Below are 21,102 nucleotides of genomic sequence, written 5' to 3'. Positions count from 1 at the left end.
CTGAATGGTCAAGCACCATTATATCTCTGCACACTGCGCTCCCAGAATGCAAAGTTACTTTGGGTTCCCAGTTTTCTAAAAGTAGAATGGGAGCCAGAGCATTTTGCTATCAGGCTCCTCTCCTGTGGAACCAGCTCCCAGTCTGGACAGACACCGTCACCACATTTAAGAGTAAAGTTAAAACTCTCCTCTTTGGTAAAGCTTATAGTTAGGGATTGAGGAGTTAGTCAAACTATTATAGTTTTCGACTGCCGAGGGACTTCCCTACTTTCTCACGCTGAGTTTGTCTCCCTTCTCACTTTTCATCTGTGGCCAAATGCTTGTTACTAATCTAGCTCTGGGGAGCTCGTTCTTGCTATGCCCTGCAGATCCCTGCTACGCCATGCCCTGCTTCATCGTGGAGTGCCCTGCTATGTCCAGCTACACCCTGCAATGCCCTGCTACAACTACTATTTCTAGTCATAGTTCCATTATCGTTACTATGACTATAACTGCCACTGTTCATCATGACCCCAACTGGCATCAGCAGACAGCCGCCTACCAAGAGCCTGGGTCTGTCCAAGGTTTTTCCCTAAAAGGACGTTTAACTCACCACTTTTCTGCCTAAAAGTTTTTCATCTCCACTGTCGCGCAAAATGCTCACTCTTATGGGAATTACTGACATTTTTGGGTCTTTGTAAATCATATAGCGAAATCTAGACCTAGTCTATCTGTAAAGTGTCTCGAGATAACTCTTGTAAAAAATTGAATTGAATAGACCTGCTGACAATAATTTAGCAGGAATTTAGTTTAAAAGCTACAAAATATGTAATTTAGGCATTTTTAAGTCTAAATTCTTTTGTTTTTATCCTTGCTAAGGTATAGCAATGTCAGTTGATTGGGGGGTTTGTCCACCCCTTTGGTCCAGACTGATATATGCAGTATGTTAAACTATTTGTTGTTTTGCCATTACATTTTTTACAGACATTCTGCAGATAATGCATCCTGATTACTTTGGTGATCTCCTGACCTTTCCTCTAGCACCACCATGAGGTCAATTTGACTTTGGTTTATGACTAAATACCTGCAAATGAGTGGCATTCCCATCATATGCATATTGTGTTTAGTGCTTAGATGCAAATATTAGCATGGTTACACAATAAACTAAGATGATGAACATGGTAAACATTATCGCTGTGCCCCAAATCCATGCTACATACCGATTCTATGGAGTACATTATATACTAATAAAATGACAGGTCATTAGTACTCTGTGTGACAAAACTTTAAATTTAACTGTTTTGTAGATGTAATTATGACAGGCCTTTATGTGTATTTCTAAATATTTGACTACTTTTATTTGTTTTTTATAAAGCATAAAAAAAACAACCATTTATATTTATCACACTATCTCACCAAGACAACAAAGGTAAAGCAAAGCATTTTATTGCAAGTATTAGTGAAAGATACACTTCAAACTGACAACACTAAACAAACAAAGCAAAGCAACACTAAAAAGGCCAACAACTTATAAGAGAGAGTTACAAAAAAAATACATTTAAAACTGAGAGGAATAGAGCTGTTGGTACAAGAGAGCCTTTGCAACATACAGAGAGACTGAGACATGGATCATCTGGTGGTAAAGGTTCACTGTTCAACGTATACATCCGTTTGCTGGTGCATCACTCAGGAGGTATCAGAGTCCAAGATCTTTAGATTGAAATAAAACCAACACAAGAGTGGTGCTACATTGAAAAAAAAAATAATAATCTGAACAATCAGCGTGCACATAAAATGTTTTAAATACTCTCAAATATCTGTCTTCAAATCCATTATGTGTATACAAGGGGAAAACGGCACCAGGAGCCTAATCTCTTGTGCAATATTTGGTTCAAAGTCATTATTGGAATGCTAATGGGACAAAAAACAGGTTGATCAGGTCTGATAGCCATGAGAGTAAACATTACAGTAAACATGTATTAAACCAAGATTATGGTCGGTTTAAAGAATAGAGGACCAATTTCCTTTCGGACAGAATTGACAACACTCAAAAGCTCCATGTCTCTGATACTCCAATGGGGTGAGGGGACATCCAACAAAAAAATAAAATAAAAAGAACAGCAATTCATCAAAACGCAGTTCATCCTTGGTTCATTATACAGGCACAGGTTTCTGTAATCCAGCACTCCTGGTTCATGTCAGGCCCGGGTCAAACTGTATCTGGAATATTGTTCTTTGCATTTGCCATCAATGACAATATAATGATAACCAATAAGCATACACATACACAGAGGGGTGTACATGAAATTCAAGTTAGCAAATGTCTTCATGTCATTCAGAATGTTTATGATATCTGAATTGTCCTGAGGCAGTAAGCACTGCTCGTCAGGTCAAGACAAAAGCCAAGAATTGTTTCCAAATGCTGTTTGACCCCGAACCTTGTTTCTGTTCTGACATCATTACGAATGGGACGGAGCAATCTGTCAAAGCTTACATTTGTTCGTACAATAGAGTTCAGTAAGTTCTGTAGCAGTGTTAGTGGTTTACATGAGAAATGAGAATGCCAGTTGGGGATTGAGGACATGTCAAGTACGTTAAAGGCTTGTATTGTTGGTAGGCCACCCAACACAGGCATCACAAAGTGACATAGTGTAGGAAACTGACGATAATGTAAGAACGCACTTAAGGCTGAGGCATGTCTTTTCTTGTGGAATGAGACCTGTTCCTGATGAAAATTGTTCTGGCACAAGAAAAAAAAAAAAAAAAAAAAAAAAAAAAAAGAACTTAAGAGGAAAGAAGCAATGCTAACATTTTCACCATGAGCCCAAAAATTCTGCCTTTTAAACATATTTTCTTCCTTCCCCAGTTACTTTTTTTAATTTTAATTTTACACTCTCCCCCCTGCTGTTATTACTGGCTCGGGGTATTTACATGGCTAACGTACCAATTAGCAGCGTGGGATGAAAAAAGAGTCAGCTATTCCACACTCAGGTCAGTGGGGTTTCAGAAATGGTTCCCTTCATCAAGAGATGAACTGCAACATGTGGGGGTTGGCATACGGCCTTCTCAGGTGGTAAAAGAGGTTAACGGAGGAGGGAGAGTTGACCTGTAAATATCACCATGTCAAACTCCCCATTCCACCACCTCGCACCCCCTCCATATTGTTGTGCTTGCGTGTCTTGGAGAATAAGGCGTCAACATGGAGGGGGAGGGGCTAAAGGCCTCATCCACCTGGCTCCGCCCCCACCATGCTGCAATATGATGCGGAGACTCCAACCGCTTGAATGCTCCAAGCGCTCAATAAATACACCATAAAATATTCCGCATATACTATATTTCATATATAAATTTAAAGAACGACACATTTAAATAGGACAACAAAATAAAAGTCGGCTCAAGAACAGTTTCTCAAAATCGGATAAGTGTTAAGACAAAACAAAGAATATTTTTTTTTACAGTTATACTTATTTTGACTCTAAAATAGTTACGTATAAGAATATCGCAATCAGGCATTACTCAAGCATTATATGTCATAATAAAAGCAATTTGCAGTTTTCTTTCATGTAGTATAACATATGCAGCATACCAAGGTAAGTGAGGTGCAGTGTTTTTTTGAGATCTCTTGTAATAGAAAGATGTCACCCCCTGGACTGAAAAGGTACCCACAGAACTACAGACACACCGTTGGTTTTTAGTCAACACCCTAACAGCGCCAGACAGGGATACTGCTGGGCACACATTCCCCCCCATCAGGGACAAGACACATGGCAGGGCATTGCACTTAGATAAAAGAATGCCATGGGCTGCTATTAGGGCTGGGCATCTTGAGAAAAGTTTAAATACTGACACTGGTTCTGTTTATTTCATCTTTATACCCGCTGTAAAATGACACTTGGATAAAAACATACTTCACTGTGCAACAGACAAATTAGTTTGTCATTTATGCTTTTTCAAGAAGTTTCCTAACCCACTGAGGATTTTCCTAATAAAAATGCCCTTCAAGAAGAAAACCTTGCCTCTCAGTGCAAGAATCCGCTGTTGTAAAAATCTCCTGACTGCTTTCTTATCCAATATCGTGTTTTGACACCCAGCCCTAGCTGTAACAAAAGGGTTGAGTGGTAACTCCAGAGGGAAAAGCACCACCCGAGACCAGGCTGACTCAACCGAGCCACCAACAAAGTAACAAGAGCATGAGGCACACTTTTAATGACCGACTGCTTGGTTTGGTAACACACATCCCTTTGACTCGTTTACACTGAGGTTTGGACCCTCTCCTCCTCCTGGGGAGGAAGAAGGGGAATGAAGGAACAGAGATCAAAACCTCTTGGCTATGTGTCTGAGTGAGAGTTGCAGTCTCTAAAGTGCTGTGCTAATATGTTTGTCATTCGTGGGCTGGGCTGTGTCACACCATGCTTTTGTCAGCTATGACCTCAAACTGCCCCAACACCCACCCTTCCAAATGCACATTCCACTGTACCAACGACACCATTGGTCCAAGACACTAAATGCACTAGGAAGCGAAAGCTCAATCACAACCATATACTTGGCATATATTCTATTTATATATAGGCTTAATGTCTAAATACATAGAAACACAAGTTTGCATTGCCCTCCCTAAAAAACAAAGTGTACTGTGTGTGTGTGTGTGTGTGTGTGTATGTGTGTGTGTGTGTGTGTGTCCGTGTGTGTGAGAATGCAGCAGTTTCTGCACTGCAATGTGTTCTTGAAAAGGAGATTCTATTTCTTTGAGTTTACATTTTACCTTTCAATTTACAGCACCATCATGAGGAAAGGCACTTTCTGTGGACTTTTTCGCACTCCATTGCGACCTTCTACTGCAAATAGAGCGCAACCAAAATCAGGGATATTGATCTATTCCTCAAAATGAAATACCCCTTCTTTTTCATTTCAAAAATTGAGACAATGACCTATTGGAGTTAATTTAGCTATTCTTCTTCATCAGACAGTTGTCACTTTATGGGCACAATGTTTGTTCTTTAGCTTCCATAGAAAGACTTTTAAAGTCTGTGTTGCTGGCAAACAGCAGTACTAATTGTAACCTAAGTGAAAGTGTACCCTTTCATTTCAATCAAGTCTAAAAAGTAATTTAATAGAACTGGAAGGACAAACAAGTCTATTTCCCTGCCGTGTTACACGGATGTCTGTCTGACAAATTGACCAAATAAATAATGTCTTTATATCCCTTCAAGCGTTCACTTCCACAGGTCCAAAATGGTCTTGGCTCATGTTAGGTCACGTCTCTACTGGCTGATATTTGCAAGGCAGAGCTGATGACATTTCAGTTGTAAGCGAGCAAAACACATCTGCTATGTAAACATGTGTTCAACTGCCCTCAGGTGTGTAGTTTATACACAAAGTAAAAAAAAAATCCATTAACGACAGCAAAGATAGGGAGTCAATAATGGATTATAAATTCTAGAATGTCAACCTCCAGACTTGTTCAACTTCCAACGTAACCTGCCTCAAAAAATTATTGTTGGTCAGCTTTGATTCCATCCAACCATGCGTACTTGAATGAATAACAGAACCGACTACTGACCAGACCCCAAAACTGCCCTTCAACCCTAATCTCTCACATGCTTCCAAGGGGGATCAGATGGGATTGTACAGCTGTGGAATGTAGTCCCCTGGCACAGGAGAGTAAATGTTCGGGAGCAAAGGGGAAAGAGAGCAACAAGATTACAGGCTTTGTCACACCACAGATTTACCGGCAGGGTAACGGTTTGTATTTGTGAGCACATGAAGTGCTTCGGGTAGAGAGAGGAGTCTGAGGAAAGCACCAGAGGTTGCAATCCGACGTAAATCCCCCGAGGCTTTAACACAATGGAATGAACTGAAAATGAGAAGTACTACCCATTGTTACACTATTCTTTGATCACACGTGTCTTTGAAATGGATCAACAACACTTTCAAAACCACTTGCCCATTTCTTTTCACTCTCCCTCCTGATAAGGAGCAGGCTTCAGCACCACTTGGAGAGAAAACCCGGGAACATTCGAGAGCAGACGCTGCTCAATATATCAATCGACTTTTCTTCTATCCTACCGTCATCACACTAGGGATGCAACGTCTTAACACAAAGCCTTTCCCGCAGTACAGTATGTAATATTTTCTCTCTTGAGATTCTTTCCTCTACGACAAACCTCTGGCTGTATGAGCATCAACACACAGAGAAATAAGCATTCAACATCTTGCAGCTCCCCCCCCCCCCCCCCCAAAAAAAAACATCAAAAGCAAGAGGCGGTTTAAGTCCACATCCCTATCAATAACAGTATGACAGTTCACACATAAACTATACGTCATACACAGGAACTAGTCGACAGTCTATTGCAATAATAAAACTTTGTTATTCTACATTTTTAAGCATTACTTATCATGATACATTTATTACTAAGGTTAATAATTAGACTACTTTTTTTCTGTTAGCAAAAATAAGTGGTGTGCATCACATCATTTCAAATGTACAAATATATTTTTGATCTAGCTTTTAAAAAGGCTTTCAGACACTAGTGAAATCATGAAGGCTCAAACCCACTGGCTTCCACAGTGCAAGGCTGCAAACGCAAATGCAACAGCGGATGCAGAACCCTACAATATACCTCACTGTCACCAGGGTCAGTGAGGTATAATTCTTTCTGCCACTGTACCGTTTGACAGGTTCTCACTGCTGATCAAATCCATCGAGTAAAATCCTAAATCTCCCTCAAACCATAGCAGTAGGACATTCTCCTGTCCTTAAGCGAATGAGATTTACAGGGTTTCTTTTCTACTTCCCTACCCGCCAACTCATCCAGAGTCTCATAGACGTTCAGCTTCAGATTCTAATTCAGACAGAGTAGCACCTCGCCTGTGTTCAGTCCCGAAACACAGCTTCTTTTAGTGCAGATAACTTTTAAAAACACCCCCCCAGACTGGCTTCAGCAGCACAAAGGAGCCAAGTTGCGACTACAATCCAGGTGCACATGTCATATTATTAGTCAGCTGTCTAACTTAACTCCTCAGCATTGTTCTGAAGCCAGTCACAACTTTGGGCCGGGTTACATGGACAGGAAAGAAACCTGCAGTCCTGGACTCAGTATTTCTATTGAAAGAAAGAGTTAATTTATGACGAGGCTGACTCCATGCCCAGGAACCCGGCCTTTTGGATACAAACACACTGTAGCAGCTGGACCCATGTCTGGTGAAGATTAAGCAAAAACACGACTTGGCCTGCTTTGCTTGAACACTGCTCCAAAGCAAAGCCAACAGCTAACACTGCTGTACAGGCAACAATAAATATATTGAATTTAGGATGATTTGAATGAGATGTGTAGAAAAGTCAGGAGAATAAGAGGCATCGGTGAAACTTTCTAGCTTTAAACCATCTTAATCTGTCCATCTGTTGGAATTGGTTTTATTTTTAAATAAAACTAAGATCCCTACAACAAGTTATGCAGCTTTTGACCATTTGACACTTAACTTCCACCAGGCACTTGAATAATACCTCTTTATGGCCTTTATACTCTACTTTGCTGCCGTGAGGTGAAAACCTTTGTTACTCTTAGGAATTAAGAAAATCAGCCACATTAGCAAACTGATGATCAGGAATAATGAAATCATGCCCAATGATGATAGAGTAGCCTCACACACCACAGAGGAGCACAAAATCCTTCAATTCAAGTAAAAACATGAACATCACCTGCAGTTGCACCATATTCGCCCAAAACCAAGGGCAAACTAATAAAACATGCTGATCAATCATCTCACAGAGGAACACACATGAAAGTGTCTAACGAGTGGCAAACCGTTCTCCTTTCGAGGACACTCACTTTCAAATCATTTTACGTCCCCTTAAGTCCCCTTCCCTTCGTTCAACTGTTTTATTGCACAAGAGGAAACCATTGATGTAATCTCTATTTAACCACAACCTCAAACTCATAAGAGGGACATGTGAGATAAAGCACTGAGGGAAACGAATGCAAGACATGACTACTAAGATTAAAAACATAAGCGTACACTGTTTAAATGATTTAAAAATAGTCAGAATCATAAAATGTTTCACATAATGTAGAAGAAAATAACAACCAGAATCAAATAACAGTGTTAATACTTTAAATAAAAATTCATAGATGGCTGCAATTGACGTATCAGCCAATATAAACTGCCTGTTTAAATGTGACAGCTGGCTGCTGAAGAGAAATCAAAACTGATCTGAAACCTTATAAGACAACAACTCGTTGTTGTGACTTTAAAGGGGCATTTATACCTCGTCGCCAACAGGTGGCAGTGTGCTCAAAAGAACATGTTGCTCCATACAAGACATTGGTGATTTCACACACTAGGGGAAAGTGACAGAAAAGAGGAAACAAGAGGAAACTGGGAGGACCTCTGGTCATATGAAACAACTATATTCAAAAAGATATCAAACACCGACTCCAGAGTCTGACCCTTGCTTCTTCTCTGCTCCCTCTTCGGAAACACTAGGGAGAGTCAACACAATGTAAAAGTGCTGCTGCTCAAACTGACTTGAGGTACTGTAGCTGGCAAAGGAGCAGATTAGCAGACTGCACACAAAGACTGTGCCAAAGGGAAGCAAAAGTAAAAAACAAACAAGAAAAACACTCACTAAGCCACGAGTAAAGGAGACACAGGGAAGAACAGACAGGAGAGGGCAATGGAAAGGGGGCCTAATAAGGGTGAAAATTAACTAGTTGGCTGGTTTAATATTGCATAATAGTGCTGAGTTTCTCTCGTTTGTTTTTAAAGCAGCGTTTGCATCCTCTGTCCAGTGTAGGGGTGCCTCCTCCCCTCCCTCCTCCTTGCTTTCCTCTGCACAGTGTCAGGTCCGGATTGACTAGGCATGTAGGGGGGTGGGGGGTTGGGACTTGCACATATGAGGACTCCTCGATTGGCAAGCCAAGTGTGCATGGTTGCGTCTGTGTGTGTTAATGTGTGTGTGTAAAGGGCGGCAATTGTTGGGGAGGGTTGGTTTAGCTTAGGCGAAGTACATGGTCCTCAGGGTGTCGTGGTGAATCTGAACAGCTTTGGCCAGTGCCTGGGGGTCCCGACCGTTACTCTGACCAGACACATGGCTGCCCTCAGCGCTGCACAGTGGAGAGGAGAGGACCAGTTATGATGGATAACACAATTATGGCATGCATGCAAAAAAATTGGCCATGTTTTGCAGTACATGACAACTGCAATCAAAGCATTTCTCTCTAAGAACATCACTTAAAGACCTTTAGATTCAGAGTCAAAATAAAAGATCATCTTGTTTATTGCCCCCAGTCTCTCTCCCTTTCTCACCTGTCATGTTCTTTGTCCACCAGATGGTAGCGGGCACGGAAGGCCACCAGGTGGGCGTAGTAGGCTGGCGCAGGGATGGAGACGGAGCGGGTACAGCGCACGTAGGTGTGGCACAACTGGTAGGTGAGCAGCTGGAACTCGTCAGCTGTAAAACAATTGTCGTCCCACAGTACATGGTAGTGGGAGGGCCGACTGGTGCCCTGGGAGAGGGGGAGTAAATGACACCTTTATCTTATTATTAGATTCACATTTAAGATCCAATACATTACGACATTTTAAAGGCAGTCAATAGGAGTTTGCTTTGGTGGACTCAAAGAAAACAAAAAGAAAACCTTAGCCTCAGGACATCATATAACTACACTGAGACATAAAACCAGTGATAAAAATAAAATGACCCCAATCAAACAATTAAACCTTTGCATAAAAAAACCACAAGGATGCTATGAGTAGGGCCGGGTGATATGGAGAAAATCAGAAAAAATTCTTGTCCTAATACCTCGATGTTGATATTTTTGCATATTATAGGGTTGACAATTGGTGCTTTAACAAAATATCTTCACATTGAGATTTAAGATAAATAATCTTCAGTAATGTAAATATAATGACTAAGTGGGTAAAGGTAAAAAATAATAGAGCTCGAACAGTCTGGTAATACAGAAAATGACATCACCCTTTAAAACCAGGAAAAGGCCACAGTTAACCTAGGGCTGGGCGATATAGAGAAATGTCACGATGTTCTTGACGAAATACCTCGATGAGAGATATTGTATGGTTGACGGTTGGTGCTTTAACAAAATGTTATTTACACAATGAGATGTTTGATAAATATTCTCCAAAAATCATTTAATGACATTTAATGACTGAGTGGGTAAAGGAGCTAGAACAGTTTGGTTCAGAAAAGGACATCACTTTTCTGTAAAACCAGGAAAAGACCACATTTACCGTATTACGATATATCCAAAAATGTAAGACAATATCTAGTCTCATATCACGATATCGATGCAACATTGATATTTTGCCCAGCTCTAACTATAAGCACCACAAACCAACCATGATATATTGCTGTATATATACCATTATAGTGTCTTTGGGAAGAACAATAACAGCACAATGATGATTGAGGAGTTAAATATGCAAACAGCCTCTGGTTAAGTGCTGTTGCAAAACCTCACTGTCCTAGTTACTATTACTTTTAAAAGAAGGAAGGAAGTAAAAAAATGTTGGTAGATTGAAGACAGAAGTCTAGCAGAACAGGTGTCCTGTTTTCTGTGGCATTATGGTGTAAATTGCAGTAGGATTTTTGATGGCACGACTTTGTCAGTTCCTGGAGATCTAACCTCAAAGTACAAATAAAAGGAAAGGGGGAAAAAAACTACTAGTCATGGCCATTTCATTTCTGGTTCCTGTTTATTATATATGTTATCTATTTGAAGGAATACAGAGCTCTGCATAACTTTTAAGACTTTAGTAGTGAAGGTGAATGTGTTGAAACACTGCTAGAAAAGGCAGCAGGCTGGGCAGAGAAGACAAGAGGTTGGTCTGACCTGTATTCCAGCGTGACTGCAGAGGTAAAAGTCAAACTCGTAGGGATGTGTGATGTCCGTATCCACGGTAGTACCAGCAGGAATGTTTCCACTACGTCCAACCTGACAAAAGCAAAGTTAAGGTCAGTGAGTAATTTTCTTGTTCTAGCTGTTTTTGTTGTCATGGTGAAATGTTAAAACAACAACAACAACTAGAACAAGAAAATGGAAGATGCCGGGAAAGAGAAGCAGAAAACAAAGCTTTTAAAGCACTAATTAATGTCAGGAGGTAAAAATTCTAATCATTTAAAAAAAAAAAAAAAAAACTAGTTTATGGAAAGTGTCAGGCAAAGGTTTACCAAGTGCGTCCCAATCAACCAATTAAAAGCCTAATGCACTAGAGAGCTTAATGCTCTGCACTGAAAATAAGATTGCTACTAGCTGAGTCTTACTCTAGGGGCCTTGAGTGCCACTCCAGAGCTTTTGGTTCACATTGGGCCCTAATGCTTTAATCGAATGTAATTACAGGGGTTAGAAGGGTGAACAGTCCAATTGACAACAAAAGGTAATTAAGGAGGCCCATTTTGTGTACTTAACGTGCTGGCACAGAGCATTATAAAAAATGGACTAACACATAACACACAGTAGCAGCTTTAATGGGTACCATCACTGTGTCATACTTAAAGAGAGTGAGAGTCTGCGTGCTCGTGTTTGTGTGTGAGGGGTGGGGACTCACTCTCTCGTTGCGGTCGGCACAGAAGAGGCGTGTATGGTGGCGTTTTTGCACAACAATGTAGGTGATGCCTGGCTGGTACTCCTTCTCCAGGCTGATACAGGCCTCACGAATGGCCAGCAGCTCGTAATACAGCACCTGAAAAGAAAGTTTATACAAATTACCCTTGAAGAAAACCCACGTCAACTACATTCTTCACACACTGTCCCAATATACAGAATATCCTTATCAATATGTGTCATTTTAGTTCCATAGTGTCCTATCATATGATGAGGATATGGATCTTTACCCATGTTTCTCTATAGGCCTACTCTGCAACTGGTCATAATATTAACTTATAGCTACAGTATGTGTTAATCTACATGTTGTTGTGTGTATATCTTGCTATGTGTACTGTCTGTACAAACAAATATCCATCTAGGACAATAAATCTAAACCTAAATCTAGTTCAAATGCAAGAAAAGCTGGCAATGTTGTCCTCAATTGTGTAAAAAAAAAAGAAAAAGAAAAAAAAATTATCTTTTTTAATCATCTGTAATTAAAAATATTTTGGAATATGCTTGTGGATTTTGATAATAAATTAAACAAGTCTGATCTACCAAGCCAAAAACTTACCAAACGTACCATCTCTATTTAAAACATGTAAATTATGGTTTCCTGAACAGAGTAAAGAGAATTCTGCAAGCCAAACTCAGTAGAATTCTAACTGGTGTCTGTTGAATACGGTAATTCACAACCTGACTCCATTTGTTTTGTGAGAGACAGTGTGAGCTGACCTGTCTGAACTGGCCTTCTGATACTCCATCCCTGTAGAAAATGATCCTGGTGGGCTTGTAGCGGGTTGACTTGTAGAACTGGATCAGCAATTCCCGCACCATGGAGGCGAGGTCCTGGATAACCTCCTGCCTGGGCCTCTGGACCCGCACAGTGGCACAGTATCTGCTGGGGTGGGCGTCCATACTGCCTACCACCTGGAAGAGAGAGTGGGGGGGCATGGTCAATCAAGAATTAATGTCAGATACAGGGGAAAGTTAATAGGTTTATACACTCAACCAATAGGTAAGGCGTAGTCCATATATCTACGGAATTCCACTTCTGCTCCGTTGCCACCGGAAATTCCATCGGATGTCACTTTTTCCGGCCGGATGTCCGTTACCTTTGCTTCCTTTGTGTTGTAATTTTAAACTGGTTGACTGCTCCTTAAATCTCTGCAGGGTAAATCCAGACAGCTAGCTAGACTATCTGGAGAATTTGAGTTTTCTCTCGCACGACTAAAATATCTTTTAAACAAATGTTCCACCAAAACAAGTTCCTTCCCGAGGCACACCCTAGGTCCGTACAGTGCTTAGCAACACCCAAGACGATTGTAATTTGGTTTATAAAAAAAAACCAGAGCATGTTTTTCTCCCATCCCGGAATTGTGCGGACTGGCCAGACCCTCCTCCTCAGCGCTGTGGAGAAAGGTCGGGCAATGCAAGACTAGGTCAGGTGTAAAATGAAGAAGAAAAAAACTCACTGCTGCAATTGAAGGCTTCTTCCCATCTCCAGCAGGCGGATGTGTCACATCTGCTCCCAGGAAGATAACTGGCTGGTGAAACACTGATGGTCTATTGATTGAGAGACGCGACAAAGACATTCGTTTTATTGAGTTTCTCGCATGGAGAGTCATATTATTTTGTGAGTCATATTATGACACACATTTTTTAAACAATAATTTAACAGTCCAAGCTACAAGAGGCCATTTAAAATCAGCATCACTATAGCAGTGCATTGCCAAATCTAATATAATAATGATAACTTTTATATTATTTATTTATATAGCACCTTTAAAAACAGAGTATACCAAGAAGACAATGTAATAGCAAAAAGCCAAACAGTGAGGGGAAAGAAAGCAAAACAAAATTAATTATAAATTTGTGGGTTTAAACCTTTTTTCTCAATAGCAACTTCAAAGTAATTTCACACATGTGGTCCAATGGCGTTATAAAACATATCCTGCAAGCTTTTTTAACAATTGGAAAACCTTTTTTTAAATGCCTACAACTGATTTGTCAAAAACATTTATTTTCAATTCAGTGTGATCTGTAACTCAGTCCAGCTCACTCACCTATCTTGCGCTTGTAATGCCCACTAGTGGCGTATGTATATAAAACTGTGGGTATATCTGGGGCACTTATCTGAACATACCATACATGAGAGTTTTGTGATGATTTGCTTTACGATTGCTGATTTGCGTTAACTTATGTCCAGAGCCACGCCCCTTTCGAAGTTCACTGGTTAATAACTTGAAAAGTCATTGAGATATGGACATGCTTTATGTCCATATCTCAATTAGTAGGAGGAGGTCTCAAAAATGTTTTTCAAAAAATTAAAAATGGCAGAAACTTTTTCTAGGCAGACCTTAATGGTCCTTGAAGGGCACATTAAGCTACACCTGTGTGAGAAATTCCAAGTCAATCGGACTTACAGTGTGGGGGGCGTGGCCTTTCAAAGTTTGCATTTCAAAGCCTTAATTACAGTGCCACCATGTGGCCAATTAGTCAATCAATAAAAGTGGGTTTTAAGAAGTGATTCAAACTAAATCACTAATTCTGTGAGTCTTATCTCCTCAGGCAGGTTGTTCCAAAGCTGAGGGGCTCGGATGGCAAAAGAACAGTCTTGACTTTGGAACGGCCAGAAAGTTCCCACCAGAGGATGTGAAGCCGCATACTGGCTCAGTTACGGCCAGACCCAGACGTGCTTTGAAAGCGATCAGTTTATTTAAAAATTCAGTTCTAAATTGAACAGGAAGCCAGTGGAGAGAAGTTGAGATTGGGGTAATGTGATGTCTGTTAAAACCAGTTAGAAGCCTAGCTGCCGCATTCTGAACTATATCTAATATACAGTATGAGGAGAAGGAGAGCATGACTGACCGTTGGTGAGGCACCAGGATGTTGTTGATGCCTCCCAGCTTCACGTTGATCTTGAGGCAGAGGTTGGACAGGGTCTGAGGGGACGTCTTCACCACGTTCTTCACCTGGACACACTGCGTGGCCATGCCCAAGAGGGTGTCTCCCACACGCTTTACCTCAGCTATGGGTGGTTACAAAAAAGTGAGCATTAGAAAAAGGAAAAGTTGAGTAAATTAAAAAAAAATACTTCATCCACGCAAAAGTAACACAGGACATTATAAAGTTGGTCAGTTTTTAAAATGGAGATTTAGGAAGGCAGTGCAATAATATTCAACTTATGATCCGTAATTAAATAAAAACAATACAAGAGAGCAGTCATACAAGGAAACACTGTAGGACCCAAGAATAAAACATGGGTATGTGCAGCATGAGAAAAATACACAAAGTTAGAAAATATAATAATTTATTTAAAGATCATTTTTGATTGAGCAACTACACTCTCCTCAATGTGGTTCTTTCATTGATAGAATTTTATAGAATATTGCCCTAGCACTCAGTCCCAGAGTAGCATTAGTGTTTCCATACAACCTAAGTCACAAGAATATCTCTAGGGCTCTAATATCATATTTATTTTATGCAGTTTTCTAACCATAGACAGGAGTCTTTCCCGGCAGAATGACGATGATGAGCTGCAGTCCGGCGTAGGTGTTCTTCAGGTGTCTGAACATGGGCTCCACGCTGTCAGCTCCCTGGGCGTATTTACAGAAGCATGGCTGGCCCTGGATGGGCATCCCAGCATCCTTAGAAATCTTACGTAGCTGGTCTGTGAAACCCCTACACAAGGAAGAAGCAGAAGGCTAGGTTGAAGTGTCAGTAGAATGGTGAAGTCAACTACAATCAAAGGTTGTGCCTGTTTCCTTGGAAGAAAATACCTGCGGACAACTACAAAAATGTTGTCAGCATAACAAAAAATATGGTTCTTTTTGTAACAGCAAATGGTATGTCAATGGTGTTTGACATTAATCAGTTCTCATCATTGCATTTGTCCATGCTAAGCAGTGTGCAGAGCCTGACGATTTTATTTTATATTTTTACTTTACTAGTTGATACCAGAAGGACTCACATTCATTAAAAATAAGACAAAAGGATATCTGTAGTAGTCCCTGACCAGATGTCAAAAACATACCCTAAAAACTGCAAATCGCCTTACGCTGATAAGAAATGCTACTGTTCTTTAAGAAATCATTTGAAACAGATAATATTAAAGGGCAACTATTATATAGCAATTTCAGGATTATACTTGCATTTTGTGTTTGTACTAGAATATGTTTACATGCTTTAATGTTAAAAAAATGAAGTTAATTTTTCTCATACTGCCCATGGCTGCTGCACCTGTATTCACCGCTCTGTAGGAGTCTCAAAAAAGCCCAGTCTGCTATGATTGGCCAGCGCACTTCCTGCAATCTCCGGAGTCTTCACTCTGTGTTTCACTCTAGTTAAAGCTGGAGCTACTGCAACGGAGCATATATCAGGACGTCGTACCGTGAAAAATCACGAATAAGAGTTCTAAACCAAATATTACGCAGTCGTTGTCCCAGCAGTTAAGTGTTTAGAATTTGGGGAGAAATGACCAGCATTGGCCAAGATTACAGCTATGTTGTTTTAGCATGTAGCTAGCTATATAATAATTAGCTGTATGCTATAAGTAATGTAGCTATCAGTCAAAGAAATATGAGTACAACTATAAAACAAGGTATTATCTCCTTAATACCAAAACCTGATAGACATTTAAGATTGAACATGTTTTTTTAATAGAACGTTGTAGACAATTTAAATGTTTTATAAGGGAATAAATATAGTATTAATCTGTATTAATAAATTTCAACACATCTGAAAGATTTGATATAAAGTGTGGTGTCAGACAAGGTTTCCCTATTTCGCCCTTTTTATTTACTTTAGTTGTCCATAAATATTGCCCGCAATCCTGATCTTAAAGGCATCTCCATATTTGATAAAAATTTTGCAACTGGTGGATGATAACACTTTTTCTCAAAGATAAAGAGCAGTTATCAAAAGCTATTGAGCTAGCTGAATAGTTTTCTTCAGCCTCCGGTTTAAAGCTTAATATATCTAAATGTGAATTTTTGCCCTTGCATGATTGTAAAGATACTGTACATCAATAGAAAATGTTCCTGTAAAGAATGTAGTGAAATATTTGGGTATTTATATGACTACAAATCTTTTAGCACGATAACATTTGAACTTTAGCAAGAGAATTAAGAAGACTAGACATATATTCAACCTCTGGCTTCAAAGGGACTTAACACTGTATGGTAGAGTACGTTTATCAAACACTGAAGGCCTGTCTTGCTTTGTTTACCCTTCACTTTCTTGTTTGTTAATGATTCCATGCCCAATGATATTAATAAGTTATTCCTTGATTTTATTCTTGAAAAATAAAACTCACAAACTTAAAAAAGCAGTACTATCTAATAATAGAGAGGAAGGAGGTCTTGAAGCTTTGAATTTTATTGATACGGTTAATGCTTTTAAAATGAACTGGCTTAAAAGATGCCTGGCAAACCCAAATTCTATATGGTTCTTTATCCATAACCATATCAGTAATAACATTGGTTGTCTTTCTTTTGTTTTGACATGTAATTACTCCCCAAACTGACTTCCTGTTGCATTATCCAAGTTTCATCAGCAAAAAAATGGTATTGATAAAAAAATGACAATAACCTTATTTGTCAAATTTTACAAAGTTAAAACAAAAATATTGGTCTGATTAAATTGTTTCAATCCAATATTATTAAATTGTAGATATGAAAGAAAACATAGAAAAGCATATTAGGTGACCTCTAATTCATGCCAGATCACAATCTATGTAGACAAAAATATACAAATAATCTCTGACACCATTAAAGATGAATGAAAAAGGCAAAATAGATAAGTGATTTGAATAGTAATCTAACAAATGTCTTTTGAACTTTCATGAACATACTTAAGTGAGCATCATCACTGTACGCACAGTGAGAACAGAATCTCAGAAAATGACCTTTTGAAAACATTTGCAAATAATCATACTTTAGTATTTCTTCTCGACACTGCCTTTGCGTGGCGAAGCAGGCGATGGCCCACATCTTGATCTCCACCCCGGTGTGGAACTGCTTCCCCCTCATGTCCCACACCCCGTGGCTGGGCGTGGCTACAGTGCGGTTCTGAAACAACATTGCAGTCTCACCGCATGTACTCATGATTTTGTGGGCAAACACTCACGTTCATTCGGTTCATTCAGACTCACGCTTACACAAGTAGAAAGACAAGAGTGCCCTCACTCACATACAAACAAACACACACACACACACACTTACTATCTGAAAACCCACAGAATCCACACGCACTCTTCATCCATACCAAAATGTATTAACATTTACTTTCACTACAGAAATTCACAAAAGAAGCCAAGAAAGTCAAAGAAACATGCATTTGAAAAACATAGTAGTGATCACCAGAGAAACATTTAACTTTTAAATCACATAACAAATATCGTTAAGTTTAATTTCATTGCAAAGGTAATGTGATGCACTATGTGACAAATCTCATAATGGTGTCACAGGTCTCACTAATACACACATCTAAATGTATAATAGTATGATAATTTTATCTTTCACTTTGGTATTTAATTTAATTTTTGTACGTTCTATGCAGCACATTGTACTTTGTAAGTGCTCTATAAATAAAGTGTATTAATATAATTAATTATATTATTATAATAGTAGTTATGTAAAGATGTGTAACCTCAGAAAAGATAAACAGACAGATGTTAATAAATGCAGGGGTTCAGTCTCAGTAAGCTGTTACTTTATGCAATTTTGTAAACTTCTTCAACCCACCTTTTTCTGACTTAACAATGGAAAATTAACATTGCCCAAATGTTGGCAAAGGCTATATACACTTTAGAACCTATCCAATCATGATTTGGGTATTCTTTTTTGATACAAAATAGCTCTTGTCACAGAGAGATAAATGTTTCCTGTCTTGTTTGCCCCTCTAATAAATGTTTTAAGTTTGCACTACTGAGACTCAACCACAAAAAAAGCCAAACAGACTAACACCATGTAGTAGTACAAACAGAAGCCAGTGAGTTAGTTCCCCTTAGAGACAGTGAAATAAAGGCTGAAGAAGGGGAGAGCGTGTCAGACAAACAGAGAGAATGGGCGTGATTTAAAGGAAGGGTACCATAAAGTGCTCTGTGCTCACCCTGCCGCCGTACTGCAGCATGGGGGCGGGTAGCACTCGCCCCGTCACATGGGCCATCTCGTCGCGCACCTTGAACTGGAATTCCTGCACAAAAGGGTCCGCCTCGTAGTTGGCACTGCGTACCTGCAGGGAAACAGGGTGGGAATATTGGACACAGGTTCAAGCCACTGTAGTTAATGACAACATGAGTAGCCATGTGTTCTATGGACGTTTCATATATCTGCTCACTTTTCCTGGCTTGTTTTGGTTGAAGAAACTGTTGTGACATTTTGGGAAATAAGCTTAGTTTGCTTTTCTTGCGTTAGATGAGAAGAACAATATATCTGTCAGTTAATATTAGGTTCTACTTCTCACCCAACTCTCCGCCAGAAAGTGAATAAGCGTATTTCTGCAAAAGTCAAACTATTTCTTTAAGAGCAGCAGCTTAATTTAGAAGAGGCTTGTTGTGAATTACCAGTGTTGAAACTATTTCTCGGGTGCTGATCAGTAGTAGTAACATCTGTGATTCCTCTTAAGAACAAATCCAATGTGCAGCAGTAGTTCACCGTGCATTTAATCACAAAATGTGATGTCTACAATGTTTTCCTCTGTGCCTAGTGCTTGTGCCATCATGGTTTTAGATAGACCTTAGGCCTATGCTTGTAACCCTAATGAGGCTTTGCTTTTCTGTACGGGTATTAGGTTTCCTTAATGGTTCTTCAATGCAATTTATATTTTGCAGTTAGTATTTTGATTGTTTTCATTATTGTTGGTGGAAAGGAAAAAATGAAATGGTAAATTGGTGACATGTCACACAATGTTAGGCGCAAGCTCCCTAATCCAAAATGTAAGCACAGGGTAACTGTGCCCACTTGGTATGGCTATGTAGTTCTGACAGACACAGCTTATCTGCTTGTTTTGCCCTTTTCTGTCTCTCAACCTATTACGCCCACACTTGCCTTTAAGTTTTAAGCAACTATTCATCGAAATGAAAACTAGAGCCCGACCAATAAAGGATTTTTAAGGCCGATAATGATACAAATATTTGGTTATATAAAAATCCAATATTCAGATATATCGGCGGATATACAATATACTGTATATAAAAAAAATCCATAAGCGCATAACAAAACATAAACAGATTTCCCCAACAATAGTTATTTGTAGTTATTTATGAGTTTTTATGGAAATAATGATAAGAATTTGTTTTGTCACAACCGATCAGAGGAACATCAACATACAGTATGTTAAAGTTCTGATGAATAAAATGTATAAAAAGACAAACTTAAGATATGAAAATAAGATATGAACAAAAACAACAAGAAAATAAATCAGTGTTGCCAACAGGGACGCTGTAGAGCGCCCTCTGGTGGACAATTTATGCAATGCCAATACTCGTAACATGGTTGACAGTCCGTTTTTATTTTTTAAATATTCATAAATCAGAATAATTTATTTGTCATTATAAATGATTCTGATGAATGAACATTTAAATATTTGTTATCGTCCATTATAAATGCAGATACGGACAGTTCGGGAAAATGCCTATTATCGGCTGATAATATCGGCCTGCCAATATATCGGTTGGGCACTAATGAAAACGCCACTACAATGCTGTCTATGTCGATTTCCTGTAAGCAAGTCCAGTCATTTTGCTTCTGAGTGAAGAGATAGGGAGATGTGGTTTAATAAGGTAACAGCAGGAACTGAATGTGCATTGTTATTCTGATGGTTGCCAGAGGCAGCGTACAGTCCATCAATCTTTCCATAAACATTACGCTGCAGACACTGTAGCAGCCTCACACACATTAAAGCCATTACAACTCTGGTATTTTGTTGACCCTACTTAGGCCTGCCCTGTAATTGCCAAATGCAATGGACAAGCACGCAGACATGCCTCTGTTAACAATATAAAATGAGAATCTAGGATGGGTGATTACTAAACAAGCTAAACAGCATGGCAACCAAATGTGTTGACAAGCTTAGCAACGCGGCAGCCATCCAGGCAGCGTTTTGTCTTTGGCTGTGTAGACACCCTCCTCCTCTAAAGTTAGAACCCCAACAATGGCTTGGTATTTTTACTTTGTACGGTACTACCTAAACCTAACCACTTAAATGATGGTGCATACTTAGGACACTGTACAACATAAGATGTTCTGCCTACTAGACAAATTTGAGGTCAATTGGACAGTATGTGATGCACAAACCAACAATCAAATTATTGTACATAACGGTAAAAATTTGAAAACCATTCTACTTTATGAAAGTGCTCGTTCCCAAAAAAAAAATCATATGTAACCAAATATAGGTGATGAATTGATATTATGTTGATGCTGAAGGAATACTTGACATACAGTCAACTAATCAACAGATTAGTATTAGTATATTATTATATTTTTAGTATATTATATACACATTATTATTATTA

At 39.3% G+C, this 21,102-nt stretch overlaps 1 protein-coding gene across 2 annotated transcripts in view; it reads right to left on the bottom strand.

Annotated features, from left to right (window-relative positions):
* Window positions 1-1,409: 1,409 nt before the first annotated feature.
* Window positions 1,410-21,102, bottom strand: part of LOC116690448 (protein argonaute-3) — a 41,294-nt gene continuing 21,601 nt past the window's right edge. Inside the window, exons 10-19 of one of the 2 annotated variants that reach the window (XM_032517424.1) lie at window positions 18,675-18,818; window positions 17,520-17,653; window positions 15,082-15,266; window positions 14,454-14,613; window positions 13,058-13,148; window positions 12,318-12,512; window positions 11,545-11,679; window positions 10,830-10,931; window positions 9,286-9,485; window positions 1,410-9,083 (exon numbers count right to left, since the gene is read on the bottom strand). In XM_032517424.1, the coding sequence (XP_032373315.1) occupies window positions 8,975-9,083; window positions 9,286-9,485; window positions 10,830-10,931; window positions 11,545-11,679; window positions 12,318-12,512; window positions 13,058-13,148; window positions 14,454-14,613; window positions 15,082-15,266; window positions 17,520-17,653; window positions 18,675-18,818 (1,455 nt within the window). In that variant the 3' untranslated portion in view covers window positions 1,410-8,974. The remainder of the gene's footprint in view (window positions 9,084-9,285; window positions 9,486-10,829; window positions 10,932-11,544; window positions 11,680-12,317; window positions 12,513-13,057; window positions 13,149-14,453; window positions 14,614-15,081; window positions 15,267-17,519; window positions 17,654-18,674; window positions 18,819-21,102) is intronic. The other variant, XM_032517425.1, reaches the window with a different exon arrangement.

The sequence above is a fragment of the Etheostoma spectabile genome, chromosome 6 (assembly GCF_008692095.1).
Source record: "Etheostoma spectabile isolate EspeVRDwgs_2016 chromosome 6, UIUC_Espe_1.0, whole genome shotgun sequence".
Classification (NCBI taxonomy): domain Eukaryota; kingdom Metazoa; phylum Chordata; class Actinopteri; order Perciformes; family Percidae; genus Etheostoma; species Etheostoma spectabile.
The sequence above is the reverse complement of the archived record's forward strand: the minus strand, read 5'-3'. Positions and strand labels throughout refer to the sequence as shown.